Raw genomic sequence first — 23,618 nt, forward strand, 5'->3', positions numbered from 1 at the left:
CACAGCAGAGTCTGTCACTGCAGCAGAGGAGATCAGCAGATCCATCTGGGTTTTCCTCACTTCAATCTTCAGTTCAGGAACTTTTTTAACCCCTTCAGCTCCTGATGCAGAGTGGGAGATCAGAACCTCTGGAGGTTCTCCTGGGTTCTGACGGTACCAGTAGAAATAGTCGTTGCTTCGAGCTTCTCTGGATAAACTGTAAGACAGATTAACGGAGCTGCTTTCGAAGCTGAACAGTTCGATCTTGATGGGTCTGAGTTCATCACATCTGACTCCTGATGGAGGAGAAATCAGTTCAATGTGAGGCGATTCACAGAGAATCGTGTTTAATTTAGTCATAAAACATTTTTATCTGACCTGTTAGCAGAGAGATGATGAGCAGAGACAGACCATAATAGTCCATGTTGAGCAGAGTTAATGTTGGAGAGTTGAATTGAACTGAAGGAGGAAGTTTGAGTCTCTGAGTTCAGGAACAGATCAGCTCCTCCTCCTGGTTCTGATCCAGGAAACCGACCCGGTTCTTCATCTCCTGAATGTTTAACTTCAGCCTGACAGTTCTGGCTGTTCTGTCACATTTACTGCACTTTAAAATCAACTTTAATGTTGTCATTTTATGCCTTTAATAGTTCAAAAATATCTCAAATGTATAACTATTCATGATAAAAGAATATCAACATTGTTTTCTATTGAAAATGTGAAATAAATGTAGAAATTTCAGCGTTTTGGTGGATATTTGTTCCTGTTTGCTGCCCCCTGGTGGAGGTTCAGCCTGCCGCTGAAATATCCTCCATAACTTTGGCAAATAATCATTTTTCTTTTTTTATGAAACGCATCACAGAATCAGGGAGGAAGCATTTAATACAAATGCTAGGATTTATTATCTTAGAGTAATGTTTCTCAACGGGGCGGCAGGGGGCGCTGGCAGAAATATTAACATATAGGGGGCGCTGGCAGAAATATTAACACATAGGGGGCGCTGGCAGAAATATTAACATATAGGGGGCGCTGGCAGAAATATTAACATATAGGGGGCGCTGGCAGAAATATTTACATATAGGGGGCGCTGCGATTCCTTTGGGGTCGTTTGCTTGGAGGTAAACTTTACACCTTATGCACAACAAGACCAGGCTAGACGCTAAGCTACATGCTAAAAACTGAGGCGTGTAACAATAAAACATGTTGCAACTGTATCCATGGCAACTCCTCTTCAGTGTTTCTGTTAGCTTCTGTTAGCTTCTGTTAGCTTCCCTTAGCTTCTATTAGCTTCTGTTAGCTTCCCTTAGTTTCTGTTAGCTTCCCTTAGTTTCTGTTAGCTTCTGTTAGCTTCTATTAGCTTCTGTTAGCTTCCCTTAGTTTCTGTTAGCTTCCCTTAGCTTCTGTTAGCTTCCCTTAGTTTCTGTTAGTTTCTATTAGCTTCTATTAGCTTCTGTTAGCTTCCCTTAGTTTCTGTTAGCTTCCCTCAGTTTCTGTTAGCTTCTGTTAGCTTCTATTAGCTTCTGTTAGCTTCCCTTAGTTTCTGTTAGCTTCCATTAGCTTCCCTTAGTTTCTGTTAGCTTCCCTTAGTTTCTGTTAGCTTCCCTTAGTTTCTGTTAGCTTCTATTAGCTTCTATTAGCTTCCCTTAGTTTCTGTTAGCTTCTATTAGCTTCCCTTAGTTTCAGTTAGCTTCTGTTAGCTTCCCTTAGTTTCTGTTAGCTTCTGTTAGCTTCTATTAGCTTCCCTTAGTTTCCGTTAGCTTCTGTTAGCTTCTATTAGCTTCCCTTAGTTTCTCTTAGCTTCTGTTAGCTTCCCTTAGTTTCTGTTCGCTTCCCTTAGTTTCTGTTAGCTTCTGTTAGATTCCCTTAGTTTCTGTTAGCTTCTGTTAGCTTACGTTAGTTTCTGTTAGCTTCCCTTAGCTTCTGTTAGCTTCCCTTAGTTTCTGTTAGCTTCCCTTAGTTTCTGTTAGCTCCTGTTAGCTTCCCTTAGTTTCTGTTAGCTTCCCTTAGTTTCTGTTAGCTTCCCTTAGTTTCTGTTAGCTTCTGTTAGCTTCCCTTAGTTTCTGTTAGCTTCTATTAGCTTCTGTTAGCTTCCCTTAGTTTCTATTAGCTTCCCTTACTTTCTGTTAGCTTCTTAGTTTCTGTTAGATTCTGTTAGCTTCCCTTATTTTCTGTTAGCTTCCCTTAGTTTCTGTTAGCTTCTGTTAGCTTCCCTTAGTTTCTGTTAGCTTCTGCTAGCTTCCCTTAGTTTCTGTTAGCTTCCCTTAGCTTCTATTAGCTTCCCTTAGTTTCTGTTAGCTTCCCTTAGTTTCTGTTAGCTTCTGTTAGCTTCCCTTAGCTTCTGTTAGCTTCCCTTAGTTTCTTTTAGCTTCTGTTAGCTTCCCTTAGTTTCTGTTAGCTTCTGTTAGCTTCCCTTAGCTTCTGTTAGCTTCCCTTAGTTTCTGTTAGCTTCTGTTAGCTTCCCTTAGTTTCTGTTAGCTTCTGTTAGCTTCCCTTAGCTTCTGTTAGCTTCCCTTAGTTTCTGTTAGCTTCTGTTAGCTTCCCTTAGTTTCTGTTAGCTTCTGTTAGCTTCTTGGCGCAGCTCCTGCTACTGGAAGCATCAGCTTAGCGTTGCCCCCGGCTAACGGCTTTGCTGTGACTCACTTGTTGCAAAACTCAGAAACAGGAGAACTGGAGCGACACCAGATGTGAATCAGGATCAGAGATTCTGGTGCTGAAGAGTGAAAAATCAAGAGCAACAATTAGTACAAAGAACTGAATGGCAAGAACAAACAGACATTTTTCACATAAAAGATAAGATAATATTGTTGAGGTGCCATGGTGTGTTGAGATCACATCTAGTACTAAGAAGAAATATATTTGACAAACCATAACAGTAAGAAACTTATTACTTATTTCTGTTTTTTATTAGATGCTATTTCATATATTTATGTCTTCAGTTTTATTTCTCATGTCAGTTTTAATGTCACGACACTTTCAGTTTTACTCGTTAGGATTTTAGAACCAGTTTTGTTCTTTGTCATTTCTGTACAGTAAAACTATTAATCTATAAATCAAAATCATTTTTTCCGCTCTGATTGGCTGCTGATGCTCCTACTGATTTTAAGTTGAATGTCCTTTCATTGCATTTTTCTTAGACGCCTTTAAAACTGATTTCTATTCACATGGATTTTTTGTTCTTTGGAACTAATTATTAAGTAATGTGTTTTTTCTGTTGAGGATTTTTGACGCTAAATACAGAAACAACAATACAAATCAGGAGGGCAACAATAATGATAGTAATATTAATCATAAAATAATATTCACTGAAAAGTATCTTCTTTGGTGGGGGCGGAGAGGGACCTGGATGATGGATAGGGGGCGCTGTCCCAAAGCAGGTTGAGAAACACTGGCTGACATGAACTGTAAAAAAAAAAAAAAGCAACTGGTAATAATACTATAATAATAATAATAATAATGCGATTTGCCAGAAAGTCTGCACTGTTTTCAGGAAGTCTAATTTTTCATGTCCTGCTTCCATAATTTTATATGAGTAATAAAAAATGACAAATACACACAATGTGCTGGAAAACTGTTTGGCTAAAGAAAAAAACTGATTTTCAAAACTGTAAGTAAAACAAGACCAAGTTTACTTATTTATTTTAGAGTTTTGTTATTTTTAAAAAACATCAGCTGTCGATTAAACTTAAAGTTACAACCCTGACATGATTATGAGAGTCATAAATGGTCGGTTCCGCTCCGACATGGGGACAGATTTTAGCACAACACCGGAACTACAGGACGAGTTTAAAATAAACCGAAACTGAACAGCTGCTGGGTTTAAATGTGAGAAAGTTCTTAAATTTATCATCCTACTGTGGCGGATACAGTGTATATATTTCACACCGGAATGTATGCTTTTATTGTGAAGGGGAGAAGGTGAGAAGACACAAACGGTTTTACTTCATTTTATTTTTGGTTTGGATTGGAAGACATTAAAAATAAAACAAAACTCAAATTATATTTTCGTGTTTTTCTGCTGACTTCCACATTACGGGATTTTTTTTTCTTCTTGAAATTTATTGGCGGTTGGCAAGAAACGTTAGGCGAGCATTACCGCCACCAACCGGTAAGGAGTGTGAACCGCATGACATAAAATAAAACAAAGGGGAAAAAACTTTGTCCTATGATACAACTTACACTGCATCAAATATAGTCTGATATCCTCTGATTCCCGAATCCTTCTGCAGTAAATCCACAATGTCAAATTTCATCTCATATTAACAAAGTTCCTAAAGAACTTGTTTCTTTGGTTCCGGTCATTCCTGCGTCCATATTTAATGTCTGATGTTTAATGATAGGAGATATTTGATCCACTGTGCCCGATTCTATCTTCTCTCCTGTTTCTTTCTGTTTATTGGATTTTTTCCATCGGAAACAATAAAAATAAACAATGTGACGTGTTTGAAACGCCGCTCCAAGCATCACGTAACTTCCTGTGATTAGCTTAGCCTGGCTAGTAGCCGTTAGCAGCAGCTAGCCGCGCTGTGAGTCCGCAGCTGTTTGACGGTGGATCTGTTGGATCTGAGCCGAACCTGTCAGCAGCAATGTGTTCCGTTCAGCCTCTGAGAGAGTTCATCAGGGAGAGACTCGCTGCTGCCGCGGAGGAGAATTTCTCCGAGGTGGAGAACACCGTCAGGCTGCTGGAGAGCCGCTGGGGGACCGACACACACCCGGAACCAACAGGTCCGCAACACCACACACACCCGGAACCAACGGGTCCGGAACCAACAGGTCCGCAACACCACACACACCCGGAACCAACAGGTCCGCAACACCACACACACCGGGAACCAACAGGTCCGCAACACCACACACACCCGGAACCAACAGGTCCGCAACACCACACACACCGGGAACCAACAGGTCCGGAACCAACAGGTCCGGAACACCACACACACCGGGAACCAACAGGTCCGGAACCAACAGGTCCGGAACACCACACACACCGGGAACCAACAGGTCCGCAACACCACACACACCGGGAACCAACAGGTCCGGAACCAACAGGTCCGCAACACCGCACACACCGGGAACCAACAGGTCCGGAACCAACAGGTCCGGAACACCACACACACCGGGAACCAACAGGTCCGCAACACCACACACACCGGGAACCAACAGGTCCGCAACACCGCACACACCGGGAACCAACAGGTCCGGAACCAACAGGTCCGGAACCAACAGGTCCGCAACACCGCACACACCGGGAACCAACAGGTCCGCAACACCGCACACACCGGGAACCAACAGGTCCGGAACACCACACACACCGGGAACCAACCCGGCGGTCAGCGGGAGGAGAAGCTGCTGCTGGCCAACCCGCAGGCTGTCAGCTCCTCATCAGCCAATCAGAAACGGCTCTGGGTCAGAACCGGAAGCTTTACAGAACCTGCTGTTTGGACTCTATTCTGTGTTTAATACTTCACAAATGACATTAGAACTAGATTATTTAACAAATGTATTTTTTATTAATAAATTTGTTAAGAAATGAATGTTTTAGTTACTAAAATATTTATTTTATTTATTTAAAAAGGTTTAGATGTTCTTTCGGCCACTGACCACCTGAGACCCAATAAGTTGATCTAACGGGTCAGACTTAAGCAGAATTATTCTGCTTAATAACACAACTAATTATGGGATGGCTAATATTTTTAGTGGCTTTAATTTGAGTTTTTTAATCGTAAATATTTCTAATCTGGTCGTTGATCCAGAATATTTCAGTTTTTCTAGTTGGATCTGATCTGAAGCCGCCAGTTCTTCACTTCCCAACCAGAACCTGGACCCGGAGATCGATGCTGAAGCTGGTTCTGGTTCTGAGTGGGTCCAGCAGGAGCAGACTTGGGGCTGACCGCTGGTCTCGGTTCTTCTATCCGTCCAGAACTCCAGCTGCTGAAGGTTCCTGAGGACCCGGTTCTGACTGACCCAAAACTATGGAGCCAGGAGCAAAACCACAGACCCGACCCGGGTGAAGCAGAACCGGGCCGGGATGTGGTACTGCAGATCAGAGAGTTATTCTGCGGTTCTGGAATCGGCTCGGTCCAGTTTGGAGGAGAACAGGGTCATCGGCACCAGCTGCCGGACACGAAACCTTGCAGAGCAGGTGAGACCCGGTACAGCCCGGCTAACAGTACCACTCCTGACCCGACCCGACGTGGTTCTGGCTTTCAGAGGGAAGTGGGTCCAGCAGAACCGAACCTCGTAGAAAATCCTGATAATTCAGGAGAATCAAACACAGATCAACAGAACCTAACCGGGTCGGGTTCTGGTTCTGGTTCCGCTCTGATAAATCAGGCAGTAACAGCTGCTACTGGAAACAGTGATTATTGATTAAAAGTAAAAAATAACTCAGAGACATAACAGATCTCACCGATGGGCCCCATGTGGGCCCCATGTGGGCCCCAGTTAAGCTTCAGTCTTTCTTCTTACACCAGTTGCATAGCAGAATAAAATCATATTAGCAACATCCCAGAAAAGTGCCACAGTTTTATAAAAATGGGTTAATTTGGGGCAATTGAGCGACAACCAGGCCCGGTTAAAAGATTCTGGCAGATTAACCTTTAAATGAGTTAAAATCTGTTTTTATTTTAAGGTTTGTGGGATTTTTAATAACTTTCCACATATCTGATCTCGTTTTGATCTCAGATTATTGACAGTAATCTGGAAGGTCCAGTGTTGGTGCTGGACGGAGCGGCACCAACACAGACCAGGTTACTTACGCCACCTGCTGGCAGAACGAGGCACAGCAGGAACAAAACAGCTGGAAACTAAACTTCATGCTAATGAGGCCCAAACAGAAACTGAGCTCAATTTCTCTGTTAATCTGGTTGCTGCAACGTCTCGTTTTTACTTTTATTTCAGTAAAACAAAATTACTTCCATTTTTTGTTACTTTGTTTTCGTTAACAGACCTTGATTGTTGACCCAGCAGTAAAGTCTCTGCTTCATACCAAAACGTGGGCGTCATTATTCAGACTGCCATCGTCTCCTTGGCGTCGGATCGTTTTTCCACTGGACTTTCTAAGAACGAGAAGCTAATTCCTGTTTAGCTCTCGGTAAATCCAGACCGCCACTCATTTTAGGTCAGGCTGCGAATTTAGCAGCACCAGGAGGTCCGAGCTTCAAGAGCTCAGATCATTACAGAGAAGCAGGCCGGTCCGGTCCGGTCCGGTCCGGTCCAAAGCAGAGACAAAACAAACTGCTGCTCTCTGGGTCTGGACACCAGAACCATCAGCAGTTCTGATCATGTCTTCTCTTGTTCCCACAGAACTTCCACAGCAACAAGATTCTGATCAGGTACTGATGGGCCGGCAGCTCCAGAACCACGGTAGGACCTGGAGACTGGACCAGGAGGAACCAGCACTATCACTGAAGCAAGAGTACCAGGAGGATCCAGAACCGTCCTGGATCAAACAGAACCAGGAGGATCTGTGTGTCTGTCAGGAGGAAGAGCAGCCGGACCCGGAGACGTTCATGGCGGTTCCGACTGATGAAGAAAGTGATCAGACTGAACCAGAACCAAACCCTGGGTCAGAACCTCTTCAAGGATCTAAAGTCAAGTCCAGGAAGAAGAGAAGAAAATATGCAGAAAGTTCTTCTGGGTCAGAGAGTCTGGATGATGATGATGATGATGATGGTGGAGCTGCGGCCCAGGTGACATATTGGACAGCATCCCCAGCCGAGGACGTTGTCTCTGTGGGTTCAGAGGGAGGACGACCTTCGACCTCATCGGCCCCCACCGACAGCGGACCCTGTGGGACGGCGTCCGCTCGCCGGTCAGCAGCGAACTGGGCCCGGCGGACTCCAGCAGCAGAGACTCTGTATTCCTGCAACACCTGCGGGAAACGCTTCCGGTTCAACTGCCGCTACTTGTCCCACATGAGGACCCATACGGGGGAGAAGCCGTTCTCCTGCAGGCAATGTGGGAAAAGTTTCACTCAGGGGGGAAGTTTGTGGCGACACGTCAGAACGCATTCCGGAGAGAAACCGTTCAGCTGCAGAACATGTGGGCGGAGCTTCAGCCAGAAGACGGGTCTGCTGGGCCACATCAGGACTCAGCACAGAGGGGCGGAGCCAGGCTTTGGCTGAATGTGTGGGCGGAGCCTCAGAGAGAAGAACAAAGTGGCAACTAAACAGGTTTAGTCATCAAAATCATGATGAATGGAAGGAAAAAGTTGACCCGGGCCGGAGAACCGGCCCGGGTCAAGTGTCAGGTACTGAGGTTCTGACTAGAACTGCACCGATGGAGGTTTTTTTGGCCGATCACCAGTCTTTAAAAAGCCTGACCTGCTGATTCTGATTTTGGCTGATATCAATTTGTTTGACTGAAATGTTGCTTAATATAGCAAGAAAGTTGCTGAGTTGGTAAGAATGTGGTGGCTTGTTAACTGCCAACGTGCAGACCCGACCCGGTGGGCGGTCTGTCCGTCAAACCTCTGTCAGGAGAGAGCAGAAGAGGGCAGTGGTTGATTTTTAGGCCGTTTTTGAGGTAGATAAAATCGGAGGATAAAATCGGCTTCACATGTCGGCCGATCACCGATCTCTTAGAATTCACACAATTGGCGCCGATAAATCCGTTTTCTTACAGATTCCTTTAAATAAAGTTTGTTTTCTCCGTCAGTGTCTCTGTCCAGTCTTTTTTTTTTTTTTTTAGGCTCAGCCAATCATGTGCCACCGTCGTTGTATCAGAACAGTCCAGTTCAGTCCCAGAACAGAACCAGGCAGTCAGATCAGAAAAACGGCTGAAGTCTCAGTGAATCTGGGAATGAAGCGAACTGATGTCTGCTACTGAGTCCTAACTGTGCAGGAGGAGCAGGGAGTGAGGCCCTCTAGTGGCTGCTGTGGAGAACTGCAGGTTTTTGTACAGGGTTCTGGTGTTTCCTGTCACTGTGGGCTGCAGAGCGCAGTAGTACACAGCAGAGTCTGACAGACGGAGATCCTGGATCTTCAGGTTGAAGGATTTCTCGTCTTTATTGAAGTCAGCATCAAATCTGTCATTGTCGAAATCTGGAGCTTTATATTTTGACGATGACAGCTGCTTCACCATGTACTTTGGGAAACTGTTTTCTCCTTGTTTGTACCAGAACAAGGCATAATTAGTACCACTGGTTTCATAGGTACATCTCAGAGTCAGTGATTCTCCTGCAGCAGCAACAACTTCTCCTTCTGTCTGCTTCACTGAGTCTCCTTTACACTCTGGGGAAGAACAGAACATGCAGAGGAAGAGATGGATCAATAAAGATGATTGATTAAAGGAGAACAATCAGCAGCTTTAAAGACTTCTACTCCATGTAGAGGAAACATGTTGATCTTTGTACCTTACCAGAGAAAAGAGCAGCCAGAATAATCCACAGCCAATGTTCCATCTGTCCACCAAGGTTTAAATCAGCAGGAGGAAGCAGCTGATGTTCAACATTCAGTCTGACTATTGTTCTCTTCACAGCACCACTTCTTATTGACACAATGCTGGAACACAGAGCACAAGGAGAGCACCGCCTACTGGAGCATGGCGCCCCCTGGTGGAGAGGAGAGGTGGAGTTCACCAGAGAGGAGACGAGGCTCCAGCAGCTGGTCAGTGGGTCAGATGTTCAGGAGGAACTGGTTTTACTGGTTTTACTGGATACTGTTGACAGCAGAAATATTCTCTGATGTTCTGTACCTCAGAGTTTCTCCAGACTTGATGTAGCAAAACTCTGAGCAACATCTCATCTTGAAGAAAAGAGCATCAGAAATTCTCCACCGGCTTCAGCTTCACCGTAGCAGAAGGAAATGGTCAGTGGGGTTTTTTTATCGCCCCACAAGGGGTCGTTTTGTGGCTCTAGTGTCCCTTTTTCAAAGTAGGCTGACAGGAAAGGGGGAAGACATGCGGTAAACATCGTCGGGTCCAGGAGTCGAACCTGCGACAGCCACGTCGAAGCCACGTTGCCTCTGAATGTGGGTCGCGCTAATCCCTCCGCCACCACGGCACGCCCGGTCGGTAGGTTTGCATTAACTTACTACTTTTCATGTAATTTTAATCATTCATTTTCACTTCTCAGGAAACAAACTGGGGCCATTTTGATGTAAATGCATTTTTGTGTCCACTGATCCCTGGAAGAAGCCAGAGCTGCCAGAAGATCAGGCAGAACCTCTGTCTGTAAACTGGTTTTCTCCAAAGCCGCCATCATCTGAGCATCACCACAAAAACATTTCCAGAAAACTTGGATTTTGTGCCATTTTTGTCAAATTCGAAATACAAGTAGACAAGATTTCTTTGTACAGTTTATTTAATTTTCCTGTCGTTACATTAACACAGTCACATGAAAATGAAAAAGAAAAACACAGGCCAGGCAGAAATGTTCTAATTACAGATAGAAAATGTTTAACAGCAAAGATAAATAAATAACATTTTCTCCAGACCAGGTTTTTATTTTCATACTTCATCACTGATGTATCCAGTTATTTTTCACTGAAATTAACAGTAAAGTATCGGCAGACACTTTGCTCCCTACCAGGCCCTTTGAGGGGTGACGAGGTGCATAAAGGGCAGGTCAACACTCTGGATCAGGGGCCCAAAGTGGGTCCCTGAGGGCCGGCATCCTGCATGTTTTAGTCTCTCCCTGGTTTAACGCACCTGGATTCAACGACGGCTCGTTAGAGATCTAAGAAGAACATTGACCTGCTGAGAAGGTTGTTGGTACCAGGGAGAGACTAAAACATGCAGGATGCCGGGCCTCCAGGACCCACTTTGGGCCCCCCTGCTCTGGATGAATGGTTCCTTCTTCCATCCAGGAGAAGACAGGCCGTACTCTCTGCCATGTCTGTGAGCTCGTTGCGATTGTCTGAGCCTTCGCTTTAAGACAGAGTCTTACCTGTGCCAGGTTGCATCAGACGTGGGTCTGGGGGCATGGAAGAAATGAGCCGTCTGTGGGTCTGTGGGACCTGTTATCATGACAGGGTGTGGGATAGAGGAAGTCACATTTCAAACTTTGAAACCTTTAGGGCACCTGCACAAAACTTGTTGCTTGACTTCCCTGTTGGTACCTGGTACTGTGCCAAAGCACAGATATCTGCCATCTTCCCACGGTTGGTATGTTCTGCATACATGGCAGAGATCTACTTCCCCAGCTTTCCAGGGAAGGGCGCTCATAGTCTAGGTACACATTGCACAAGTTCCCCCTAAGAGGAACCAATGGAAGTCATTGACCCTGACCCCTGATATGTATGGACTATGTGAACCTTGGTCAGCTTTAGTGGCCGACTGGTTTAACTGCCTTTGCTCCCACCTGGTAGGCTGTTGGATCAGATCTCAACAGTGACCTTTTCATGCAGCTTTAGTTTTGCACAAACGGTCAAAATGGGTGATTTTAGGCAAATCACCCATTTTCCTGACCAATATTTGGTGTTAAAGCACTTAAGAGATTACCATGATGCAGAGTCTTGACCATGCCCCTTACCTTCCAAGGACTGCCCACACTTTACCCAGGGAAACGTGTTCACTTTCTGATGGCCTTTACAGCATATTGCAGGTGGACAAAGCTCACCTCTGCACCAGAAGGGCTTCACCTACAGATTCATTCTTCATGGAGCTTCATCAGAGCAACAACTAGTGTGATAAACAGGACAGATGATCAGAGGAGAACAGTTTTTACCTTCATCACTAAGGCCAGGACTGAACAATGGGTAGAGTTTCTCCTTGAAGCAGCAGCCAGTAAAGGAGTAGATCATTGCAGCAGCATCTACATCATAGAAGGAGACCAGACCCTCCTCATAATCCACAAACACCCCCACCTTCTGAGGACCAGGATGGAGAAAGAGCCAGACTGAAGGTCCAGCAGCAGCTTTGTAAGAATTTCCATTTCTCAACCCAACAGTCCAGAAACCGTTCTGAGGACACAGAGTGATGTTTCCTTTCCTGTCAACAGATTCTCTAACCACTCCTAAAGTCCAGTCAGTCTTTCCTTTAACTTGAACCTCAAAGTAAAATCTGCCTGAAGAGAAACTCTGCTCTGCTAAAACAAAAACACACTTAGAAAATCTCTCTGGATTGTCTGGAAGATTTTTCCTCATATCTCCATCTCTCACTTGTTTTCCATCATCAGACAGGATGAGATCAAGATGAGCCGTATCAGGATCCAGAGTCACAGCCACTGCAAACTGCTGGACACTCTTGAGCTCAACCTCTAGGAGCTTCTTCATCTTCTTTTCCCTGATCGTCTCCTCCAGATGAGCCACAGCTCTCACTACAGTCCTCTCATGTGATGGTGGATGAACTCTGACCTCTGTCCAGGTCTTGGTGGGTGGAGCATCTTTCAGGGAGGAGAAGCTTTGGAGGAGGTGGAGGTGATCTTCATCCTGTGAGAGCTGCTTGACCTCAGAGCTCCTCTTCTTCAGCTCAGAGATCTCCTGTTCCAGATCTCTGATGAAGTCTTCAGCCTGTTTCTCTGTAGTTTCCTGTTTGTCTTGGATCTCCTTGAGGAGCTCCTTCAGGCCTCTCTCAGCAGACTCTATCAGAGCCGTGAAGACCTGAACACCTTCTGCTTTCTCTCTGTTTGCAGCATCTTTACTGATCTTCACCGACTCTCTGATCTCCTGGATCTTCAGTCGTCTCTCCTGGATCATCTCCTGAACTTCAGCCTCCATCTTCCTCAGCTCTGCCTTCTTTCCTTCAGATTCTTCTCTCAGAGGAACCAGCTCGTGGTTCTTGTGGTCTAAAACAGGACAGACCAAGCAGACGCATGTCTGGTCGTTCCTACAGAACAGCTCCAGAGGTTTATCGTGCTGCAGACACATCCTGTCCTCCAGGTTCTCCACCGGCTCCATCAGCTGATGAGTCTTCAGACGTGGAGCGGTCAGGTGAGGCTCCAGGTGAGTCTGGCAGTAGGAGGTCAGACACACCATGCAGGACTTCAGGGCCTTCAGTTTGGGTCCAGTGCAGACGTCACAGGGAACTTCTCCTGGCTTGGCAGCTTGTTGCTCTGAGCTGCTGCTGGCTTCCTGCTGAGCTTCACGTCTGAACTGATCAACCATCTCTTTGATGAAGGTGTTGACTCTGAGCTGAGGTCTGCAGGTGAAATGTTCATTACACAGAGGACATTTGTAGGGAACATTTCCGTCCCAGTCCTGAGTGATGCAGGTCTTGCAGAAGTTGTGTCCACATGGTGTGCTGACTGGATCAGTGAACACATCCAGACAGATGGAGCACAGAAACTGATCCTCAGACCGCCGGCTGCTGCCAGAAGACATGTCTGAATCTGAGGACAGGAGACACAGATCAATGATTAACAGATTATCTGATCTGAAGGTCTGAGATGTTCTGATCGGGTTCCATGAAGGGAGTTCAATCAGCGGACCAAAGGAGAAGAACATCTGATCACCCTGACACCAGATGGCATCAGGAGCTATAGGAACTAAAGAAGCTTGAATTAGAGGCCAGGCAGCAGTTTAACTCTGGACTTTCCTCTGATATGTCCAAACACAGCATTTCATCTCCTCAGAGACATTTACTGGATTAATCTGAATGGGGGCGTCTTTCTATAAAACATAAACCTGGACGAGTTTTGAATAAAACTGAAATTTCCATAGGAGTATATTTTATTTTAGTTTGAATTAAATAATAAAACAGATTTTTGGAACATTTTCATTTTGTTTTCATGTTGGTTGAAAGCAATCTATTATTAAAAAAAAGAGGATCATTTAATGCTAGCTTTGGACAAAACGTTTGGCTCTTTTCCTCTTTAATCTTGCCCGGGATTGACGAGTGACGCTCTCCATGCGCGACGTGCAGCGACCGCGTGCTGCTAAAACGAAACAACAACAAAGCGTGTTGACGTCACAGATCACAGAGTTTAATCTCATACAAAACAATGAACAACAAAGCTGCAGAGGAACAGAGATATGCATTTTCTCATAAAAATAAAAACACACACAAGGGGTAGACAGACAAAACACAGAGACAGACAAAGGCGCCCACGTGGAGAAAAGATGAAAAAAACTCTAACTCCGTTTTCTGGCCTGGAATTTTTAAACAGAAGAGGAGTTTCCCTATTTAATATATGCAAAGGAGGCGCTCCGTTGTCTGACCAATCAGGGACCCGTTTCGTCCCACCAGAGAACCCCGGAAACTCCCCTCCTTCTGGCAAAGGTGTCTGGTTTTTATCTAAGTCCGAGGGCGGACCACTTCGCGGTCATCTCTGTCTGGTACGGGCGATCCCTGGCGCCAAGAAGTCTCTTGCCCCCCCCATCGGAATGTAAATTTTATTGCTCTGGTGTGGGGGAGACAAAGGGCCCTGCATCTCAGACGAGACCTGTTCCAAATAAGAGTATTATACATAACTGTTACACATGTCGTAGATTAACTGTATTAAGCACTAAAATTAATCATTTTTCCTTAACAGTCCCCCTTTTGAGATCTTCACCAAAGATCTCACAAAAAATTGATTAAGCCTTCTAATACAGAACCAAAACTATGTATTAAACTAATAAAAAAACGAAAAAATAGAAAACAAAAGAGTGACGTACCCTAATTATATACAGTCCCCCTTTTTAAACAAAACCCAGGGGTAAGAAACACTTATCCTTACAAAAATATAAAAACATAAAACAAAATTATCACAATCCAACCAAAACACAGGACAAACAAAAACCCAAAGTATAAAATGAATAAAAATAAAACAGGGACATACATAGAAAAATTAGTAAGACATGCTCTGCAACTTAAAAGACAACATTCACCACACAAGTACAACCTGTCAAAGGAGAAAGACACAAAATTACAATCTGCTGCACGTCTTTTCTGTTTTTTTTTTTTTAAATGTCCATCGACAGTCTCTCAAAAAAAATATGAAGTCTTCGTCAGGAATTGTTCAAAAAATGCGCGCAAAAAACAAAACGACAGTCCTTGTCAGAGTTCACAACGAACGAAAAAACGCAATAAAAGTTTATGATGATCCTCATGCAGCTTGATCTTCTTCGGTCGGAAACCTCAGGTTTTCACCTGAGCGTCCGTTGCTCACTGAAAATTGGATTATTATGCCAATATAACCGTGAGTTTCAAAAAGAAAGTGAAATCTCCTCGTGAGGAAATTAGATCTTAGGAAACGACCTGTCACAGGTTATTAAAACAGACATTTTGTTTCAACATGAATTTCATTAGCATCAGAAACACAATTACAACATTCTTTAATATCATCTGCATTAATGTCAGCATAATCAAACGATGGTTTCACCTAAAAATAAATTTGTTTTGTTATCTTCCATCCAGGGAAATTATTTTAATCCTTTTATCAAAGAACGCAGATTTTGAATGAGACCACATCCACAGGGCACCAGGAAAATGGCTGCAAACCCGTGTCAGAGTGAATCCTCCACCGCTCGCGACTCTGTGGCTGCTATCTTCGAAATAAGTGTGAAGCCGCTTCTCCAAGCAGCCCCACCCCCGCCTCGCATGACAACAGCTTGTGTGACAGAGTCCAAAGTCCCACCTGGAGCTCGGAATTCCAGGGCAGTCTGCGTGTAAAATCATGAGCAACTCATCTCGTGAAGCCTTATCTCCTACTTTGTCCAGTTCTGTTCATCAAATGGTGGATGTGATCCCTTCAATTTACGTTTCTATTATTTCAAACTATAGTTCCTACCCGATGGAAAACAGCAAAACCTTGTAATCACCCGCTTCAAAAGACATGTTTCCAAAGTAACGTTTTGCCAGAATATTAAACAAATGCAGATCTTTTCTTAAACCAATCTTGTAAAAATAGGATCAAACAAACGAAACAAAACAAACACAAAAACCTAAAAATGTAGTTGTAAAGCTTACATTTACCATCAAAAATGAAAATCGCTGTGAATTAAACTGTCCCATTTAAATTACTTTTATAGAACAAACTAGATCTTACTGGTTATTTGTCTAAATCATTTTACATGCGTTCCTTAAACAAAATTCAAAAGAGTTAGAGCTGGAGAAATTATAATGTAAATGTATGCCTTAACAAAACCAAACATTTTCAAAATATACCAATTTTTACCTCGGCTTTTACTTGTCGTCGAATTTAAAGTTTTATTCAAAATCGTTTTAAATGGATGTAAATCAAAAAATCAAAATCAAGTTTAGAAAAATCATTATAATCCCGCCTGTGTACTTTTAGTGATTAGTGATAACTTTAATCAAGAACAGATTCTTCAAAACATTTCTTAAAACATTCATGCTCCATTAAATCAATGCTCTGAAAATGGCTAACACAATAATATTTTAATTTCTATAATTATTTTCCCAAGTTAATTAACCAAAATATGCTTCATTATCACTATAAATTTATCTATTTTCTCAAAATATGTTAGCCCATTGTCAGAAAATCTTTTAATGGAGAACAACTCAAACCTATTCAAAATAAGCACATATATTACCAGAGAATATTTTCCTTTCACTTTTTTATGTGTAGCACAGATCAGACATGTTCCTCAAAAATTTGTTTAAGTATTATAAAAAATGAACCCATACATCTTCTCCCCCTTTGATACATTACTGACTAATGTATCACTATTTCTAGTATGTGAAATAACGATGTTGATGAAACAGGGTTATTATTTTAGCTGAGAAAAATCCACCCATATTCAATGCTGCCCCCGTCCTAACAGGCAAACATTTCAAAACAAACAGAACAATTTATGTTAGCATGCTTCAAACCTTCAAGATTACTATTTTCCCAAAACATTTCACATTACAGTTTTAAAACTCAGTATTCAATTTTACTCTCATGATTATCAAATAATTCGTTGTAGAAAACTTCTCAAAAATTTTCAGCAGTGTTTGACAAAGCATGTGTACCAATTAAGACTCTGCGAAGGTTTTGCATAAACGAACCAGAGAGACGTTGAAGAAAAAAATTCAAACACAGTTAACAAAGAAAATCCAAAAATAATAAATTGGGCCCCTACTGAAATCAACATAACAAAAAACAACACAGGTAATAACAGAACGACGTAAGCACAAACTGACCTAACAAGACATGAGGGGAACTTAGATAACGGCTGATCAGACCATTAACACACTAAGGGGTAATTAAACACAAAATCCTAACAAATACTGGTCAGTATATCACTAAATCTACAAATGAAAAGAAAGTAAACTAAAGATCAAATTTCCCCCTCCCCCTTTCGGAACAAAATAAGAGGAAACTGGTAACTCAAAATGAATTCGTGATATTTAACAAAATATAGAAGAACTGACACTTAAAGTTAACTAAATGAGTGCAGAACAAATAGCCAACTAAAGAGTCAGACTAATGAAAACAAATTTAAAGATAAAAATCTAAACTACTCACTATATAAAAGTAATATGAAAGGAAACCAGAAAATCATTACCAAGAGTGTCAGCGTGTGACAGTTGACTCAGTGTTTTGACGCTAAAAACTTATATTTAACATTTTCCACATTATTCCTTACTCACTATGTATCCGCTTGTTTAAACTATCTACTTTAAAGAGAAAATGTTTCACTAAAGCTAGGAAACCAAACTGCATCAAAAATCCTGTCTTATGTGATGAGAAAAGACTCTCTACTCCTTCCTATAATCTATAATGTGAAACAATACCCTAAAATTTAAACAGCCAATCTCTATGTTCCTTAGGAAAAAGAAAAATTAAATCCTTTTGTATTGTTAAATTTTACAAGTTGTATTTTTAAAGTCACTACACTTATCCGAGCAACCTCTTCTGTCAGAGCACAAAGCAAATCTATAACCCACCATAAAACCCCTCCCTCACCTCTTGGAGGGGCTGATTTTATGGCAGAAAGAGAGCCGATAGGGATTTCAGGAGGAACACCTAATTCTTTAATAGGCTTTGGCACTGGAATCATCAGATATGTTTTAGTTCCTTCTACTTTTAAAAATGAACTTACATGCAGATATTTTGTCAGGAAGTACTGTAAACGATGGGAGAGAGTATAATTTGCCTTACAGCTGCTGGTGCTCCCTTGCTGAACTTCTGTGAGCAGAGGTTGCTTCGCACTTAAAATTAGTGGTATACAAAGAGGCTTCACATGTTAATTAGTTGAATCTAGTGGGGGTAGAAGTTACAGCACAGCTGTAGCTTATTCTCCCGTGCTGAACTTCTGTGAATGGAGTTATAACTCCTCCTTGAGCTCCATTAGTCTCATGTCTAAATAAACATACTTGTCGCTTCTTCTTGTTTTGTTCTATTTATTTATTTTTCTTAATTTTCTTATTTTATTTGCAGCCCTCTCGTCTGTCTATAGGCACTATTTAACCATCTCTTATTACAATTTAACATTGATTCTCTACAATAGTTCCATATAATGTTTTTTATTAACCAATAAGTTATTTCAAACTTAATGTTATCCTTCAACAACAAATCTTGTAAATTTTAGCAAACTTTTCTATATTTAACCAATTTCTATTTAACAAGAGAGTGACTTCTAATTTATCCTGTCTAATTATCCGTAAGTCCTGTAGATTTAACAATATTTTATCTATCTTAAAGTTTTGGTCTGTTTGAAAAAGACTGATTGTGAGTCAGTTGCATATTGCAGTTTGTTGTTATCTGAACAATTTCCTCTTACAGTTAGAGCCTGTTTCTCTAAAAATCTTCGTTTTGTCTTATCCTCAACTCATGAAAAAAGTCCTATTTTACTCATTGTAATTTATTCCATTTTACTACTTCCTCGTCAGCCTAAAAGGAATACTTAACATTTAAGCTAATATTTTAGTTGTCAACGCTATATACTTTTTAGTTTATTTATTTCTCTACCCAATCATGTGTGTATTTATCTATTTATCTATTCACTTTATTTATGTATTTATCTATTAATTTGCCAAGACAGCATTTCTAGAATCCTCTGTGACCTCATATTCTTGGCTCATTCTTTCTTATTTTATTTATTTATTTATTCATTTATTTAACCTTAGAACCCATAATTTATTTTCAATTTGTTCAGATGATTTATTTTATCAAAATTCTATCCTTTAATCACCTTCCAAACTTTACACTGCAGGTCACACTTTACTGCTGTTATCGCTTAATTTAATAATTTAGTCCAAGTTAACACAGAGGATGTTTGTAAAAACTGGAAATTTTGCACCACATAACAGCACTAAAAAATTGCTCTGTATTTATATGACATAAAATACCCAGTGGTATTTTATCTCCAATCACACACTCTCTCACACCAACATGAATTGCAACACAATACAAAAACACAAAACATGTTACAGAAAACACAAAACACACATCCGGCCAGGTTTCATAGTCAGTCAGAATTTCATCAGTCCCCAAGTGTCAGTCTGTGGTCATTATTCTATCAAATTTTACTGTAATTTATATCAATTTTACTAAAGTTTATATGAAATTTACTGAAGCTTCAGGAATTGTCCAATGTTTTATTAACATATTTTCATGTGTCAATTTAATTAATTTTAAACTCCAATCTTAAGGAACCTTTTAATTCCCCGTGCACGTTTAAAAAGAGAGATCTCAAAGTTATGTTAAAATCAAACCACAACCAATAATTTTGTTTCCTGGTACCAGTTTTATGTACTTAACTCCTATTTTTATTTATTTATTTTTAAACTAAAAGACCACGTTTCGCCATCGTTCTACTTTCCCCGTTAAGACTCTTCTACGAACCCCGACCATAAAATAGCGTACAGCACGTGTCGCAACTCAGTGTCCATAATAACTGTACAATAAAACGCAGCAAAAGTAACTCACATTCAAGCAAACAGCGCTATTCAAACAACTTAACACTCCGCTCAAACACACAGCCAGCCCGAACTCGCGCACGCGCACACACACGGCCACACAGATACACACGCACAGACACACACAGAGACACACATACACAGTTACAAACAAACGTAAGAGACAAACGGGGGAATTAAAAATAAAATGCCGGCTTCAAAAATGCATCCATTTTCCAACTTGCAAAGTTAGTCCTCTGAGTGATTCAACTCGAAACCCAATATAAGTCCAATAGAGCGATTCAGCTCGAGTTCAATATAAGTCCTATTTCAAGAGCGATTCAACCCCTTTTTCAATGTTTGACCAGAGAAAAATTAATTTAACATACTTTTCAAGATTTAACCGATGAATAGAGCGATTCAACGCGAAACCCAATATAAGTCCAATAAAGCGATTCAGCTTGATTCCAATATAAGTCCTATTTCAAGAGCGATTCAACTCCTTTTCAATGTTTCACCAGAGAAAAATCAATTTAACATACTTTTCAAGATTTAACCGATGTAGGCCAATATAAGTCCGCTGGAGCTGAGTCAAATCTCCGGGCCGATTCAAGCCCAAACTACCAAATTGATACACAATTCCCAAATTGCTTTTTTAGGGACCCAGTAACGAATTCCCAGGGCACAAGAACATAATGAAGAAACCCAGCATTTTGACGATAGAGGCAACGTAAACTCCGTCCATCTGAATCCGCCACGATTCCCTGTAACGTGTACTTTTCCTGTCAAATTACTAAACAGACTCTTTTAGAGACAATCTATATACTCCTGCAGCGTCGAAACTCCGCGTGTCTACACACAACAAAAGAGTAATTAAAAAACGTCTTACCGCACGAGCCGGACGGATCGGGGAGAGACCGCCACCCGCCAAGATTCCAGAACCGGACGAAGCCCCCAATTATTAAAAAAAAAGAGGATCATTTAATGCTAGCTTTGGACAAAACGTTTGGCTCTTTTCCTCTTTAATCTTGCCCGGGATTGACGAGTGACGCTCTCCATGCGCGACGTGCAGCGACCGCGTGCTGCTAAAACGAAACAACAACAAAGCGTGTTGACGTCACAGATCACAGAGTTTAATCTCATACAAAACAATGAACAACAAAGCTGCAGAGGAACAGAGATATGCATTTTCTCATAAAAATAAAAACACACACAAGGGGTAGACAGACAAAACACAGAGACAGACAAAGGCGCCCACGTGGAGAAAAGATGAAAAAAACTCTAACTCCGTTTTCTGGCCTGGAATTTTTAAACAGAAGAGGAGTTTCCCTATTTAATATATGCAAAGGAGGCGCTCCGTTGTCTGACCAATCAGGGACCCGTTTCGTCCCACCAGAGAACCCCGGAAACTCCCCTCCTTCTGGCAAAGGTGTCTGGTTTTTATCTAAGTCCGAGGGCGGACCACTTCGCGGTCATCTCTGTCTGGTACGGGCGATCCCTGGCGCCAAGAAGTCTCTTGCCCCCCCCATCGGAATGTAAATTTTATTGCTCTGGTGTGGGGGAGACAAAGGGCCCTGCATCTCAGACGAGACCTGTTCCAAATAAGAGTATTATACATAACTGTTACACATGTCGTAGATTAACTGTATTAAGCACTAAAATTAATCATTTTTCCTTAACACTATGGAGGATAACTTGAAATGTTTTAGTTGATGTTGCCGGTGCTGTAGAGCCGCTACGGCTGGAAATCCCAGTTTGGAAAAGTCTGGGATTTTCCCCCAAAGAAACCTTCATATTCAAACAACATCAATATAAAAAGGCAAAAGAAACAAAGGATGAAATAAATCTGCCATTCATCTAAAAAAAATTACGAATGAATCTTTAAGTCGCCCCCATTGTTAGAACAATGGTTCAGTCCAAACAGCAGCTGAACGGTACCGGCTCCGTTAGAGCCGCTGAAGAGAGGAGCTAGCTGCTAGCTCCTAGCTCCTAGCTCCTAGCTGCTAGCTCCTAGCTGCTAGCTCCTAGCTGCTAGCTCCTAGCTGCTAGCTTCTTGCTGCTAGCTGCTAGCTGTGGCTCTGCAGCACAAACAACAAACCCGCTGGTAAGTAAATACTTAAAGCAAAAGACATGAAACACATTTTATTTACTTTAATTGTTCAATAGGAAGAAACAATAAAAATCAGAGTCCAGTTGGTTATTTTATTACTTTGGCTGAATCATGATGAACGGCCTCGTTATCCTTTAAATCACAACTAGCAAAACTGGTTATATTACTTTGATAGACTTGGTTTTGTTTTTCTCAAAGGTAGCAAATATTTCATTCATATTTATCTCTTTAACTCTTATGTTAATAAGAAGAGTTTGACTCAGGAGGGAGTTTCTCATCAAAACGTGTTTTTATTTAGAGCTTTAAGTTTTTGTAAAGGTGGAGCAGAGGTTAGATCTGTGACTCTGAACTAAACTCACATCTAAACATTTACATTTTAGTTTGACTTTTATGGGTCTCAACAGTTTAATTACTGTGGAAAACAGTTTGATGTGCATTACCTCTTACTAGTCATTTTGACCCTGCAGCTTGAACACTTTAAAAACTTTTTAAGCCACATTTTCCATTACATTCCACTGTAACTTGGCTGAATCCCCAAAATGGTTCTTATGAAATGTCCCCGTTTATTGTCCCCCGCACTAAAGAGATGGGATTTCCTCCCTTGCTTACCGCTGTTGGACTCGGTGGTTGAGGGAGAAGAAGAAATGAGTCTCGTTTGCAGCTCTACTGCTCTTCACTCACTTAACTTTCACTTCTGGAAAGTGACGCTCACCGTGTGTTTCTAAGGTCACTCTGCCTCTAACTGCTTCTGCTTTTCTCTCTGTTTCCTCCTTCAGATTCAGACTAATGGCAGCTTCATCTGACCAGTTACTAATGGCAAGTTGCAAAGCAGCTTTGCATCGTCCACCAGACCCTGACTCTCTATTTTCAGATCAGATTTATATGATTTAGAGTTAAATACCAATAAGATTATTATAGTGGGGCATTTTAATGTTTATTCTGACACTGAGGGTGATAACATGTCACATCATGTTTATTCTGTCACATCAATATTATCTTACACTCAGTTGGTTTTACTCACAGAATCCACAGACCTGCCCACTTCTGTCTTCAGACTTTAGACCGTGTCCTGATGACACTCAGTATGTCGAAATAATCAGACCTCATTAAAGATCCTTTCGGACCGTTTCAGCAGTGAACTCGTTTCCACCAAGAGATTCACTTAAAAATCAGACGATATCTTCTGTGTCCACCGTTGTCTGCAGGAGAGCAAAGAAATGCCGATGTGTTCGTCTTCCACTGGACCTGGAGTTGCACCATGTGAAACACATTCACATGCAACTCAGATCTCAGTCTACCTGGGGTTAAATGCCTTGCCCAGCGGCACATTGGCATGTGACAGTTGGAGTGGTTCTGTAATCAGTCGTCTGTTATCTGTTAACCTTCCTAAAGGACAGGAGACGCAGGAGCTGTCCCAAAGTTAAACTGAGAACACAGCAGATCAACAATGTTGCAACAGAAGGAGGAAGAAATGATGTCATTGGATGAGCTGAAGGTCAGTGGGCGGGGCCACTTCAACTCAACCAATCAGAGAGTTTTCTGCTTCCTCAGCAGCTCTGTCTCTGATCTTTACTGCTTCATGTCTCTGTTGTCTTTGTCTTCAGTCCAAAGACTCAACAACCAGTAGATTAACAGGGAGTGAGGCCCTCTAGTGGCTGCTGTGGAGTACTGCAGGTTTTAGTGGTTTAACAGGGAGAGAGGCCCTCTAGTGGCTGCTGTGGAGAACTGCAGGTTTTAGTGGTTTAACAGGCAGTGAGGCCCTCTAGTGGCTGCTGTGGAGTACTGCAGGTTTTTGTACAGGGTTCTGGTGTTTCCTGTCACTGTG

General features: G+C 42.0%; 2 protein-coding genes, 1 long non-coding RNA gene and 1 gene segment (V, D, J or C); 1 reads left to right on the plus strand and 3 right to left on the minus strand.

Moving 5' to 3' along the window:
* Window positions 1-418: 418 nt before the first annotated feature.
* Window positions 419-4,634, minus strand: LOC111608917. Of its 2 annotated transcripts, none has more exons than XR_002752893.1 (3): window positions 4,548-4,634; window positions 3,280-3,375; window positions 419-2,686 (listed from the first exon to the last, which is right to left on the minus strand). It is a non-coding gene; the product is annotated as an uncharacterized LOC111608917 (long non-coding RNA). The 2 variants fall into 2 exon arrangements; XR_002752894.1 differs by lacking the exon at window positions 4,548-4,634 and adding an exon at window positions 4,153-4,225.
* Window positions 4,534-9,844, plus strand: LOC106700208 (zinc finger and SCAN domain-containing protein 2-like). Of its 3 annotated transcripts, none has more exons than XM_023335368.1 (5): window positions 4,534-4,746; window positions 5,894-6,115; window positions 7,279-8,147; window positions 9,454-9,581; window positions 9,675-9,844. In XM_023335368.1, the coding sequence occupies exons 1-3, from the start codon at window positions 4,560-4,562 to the stop codon at window positions 8,097-8,099; spliced, it is 1,230 nt and encodes a 409-aa protein (XP_023191136.1). In that variant the 5' UTR covers window positions 4,534-4,559; the 3' UTR covers window positions 8,100-8,147; window positions 9,454-9,581; window positions 9,675-9,844. The 3 variants fall into 3 exon arrangements, with proteins under 3 accessions (XP_023191136.1, XP_023191138.1, XP_023191137.1); XM_023335370.1 differs by having other exon boundaries at window positions 4,534-4,698; window positions 9,675-9,843; XM_023335369.1 differs by lacking the exons at window positions 9,454-9,581; window positions 9,675-9,844 and having other exon boundaries at window positions 7,279-8,622.
* LOC111608905 lies at window positions 8,791-9,447 on the minus strand. The segment is given in 2 exon segments: window positions 8,791-9,206; window positions 9,334-9,447. Coding segments are annotated over 2 exon segments (444 nt in total).
* Window positions 9,845-9,909: 65 nt separating the features above from the next.
* On the minus strand, window positions 9,910-23,292 carry LOC102234324 (E3 ubiquitin-protein ligase TRIM21-like). Its single transcript, XM_023335333.1, has 2 exons — window positions 22,815-23,292; window positions 9,910-13,243 (listed from the first exon to the last, which is right to left on the minus strand). The coding sequence occupies exon 2, from the start codon at window positions 13,233-13,235 to the stop codon at window positions 11,571-11,573; it is 1,665 nt and encodes a 554-aa protein (XP_023191101.1). The 5' UTR covers window positions 13,236-13,243; window positions 22,815-23,292; the 3' UTR covers window positions 9,910-11,570.
* Between the last annotated feature and the right edge of the window lie 326 nt (window positions 23,293-23,618).

This window comes from Xiphophorus maculatus, chromosome 6, assembly GCF_002775205.1.
Source record: "Xiphophorus maculatus strain JP 163 A chromosome 6, X_maculatus-5.0-male, whole genome shotgun sequence".
Taxonomy (NCBI): domain Eukaryota; kingdom Metazoa; phylum Chordata; class Actinopteri; order Cyprinodontiformes; family Poeciliidae; genus Xiphophorus; species Xiphophorus maculatus.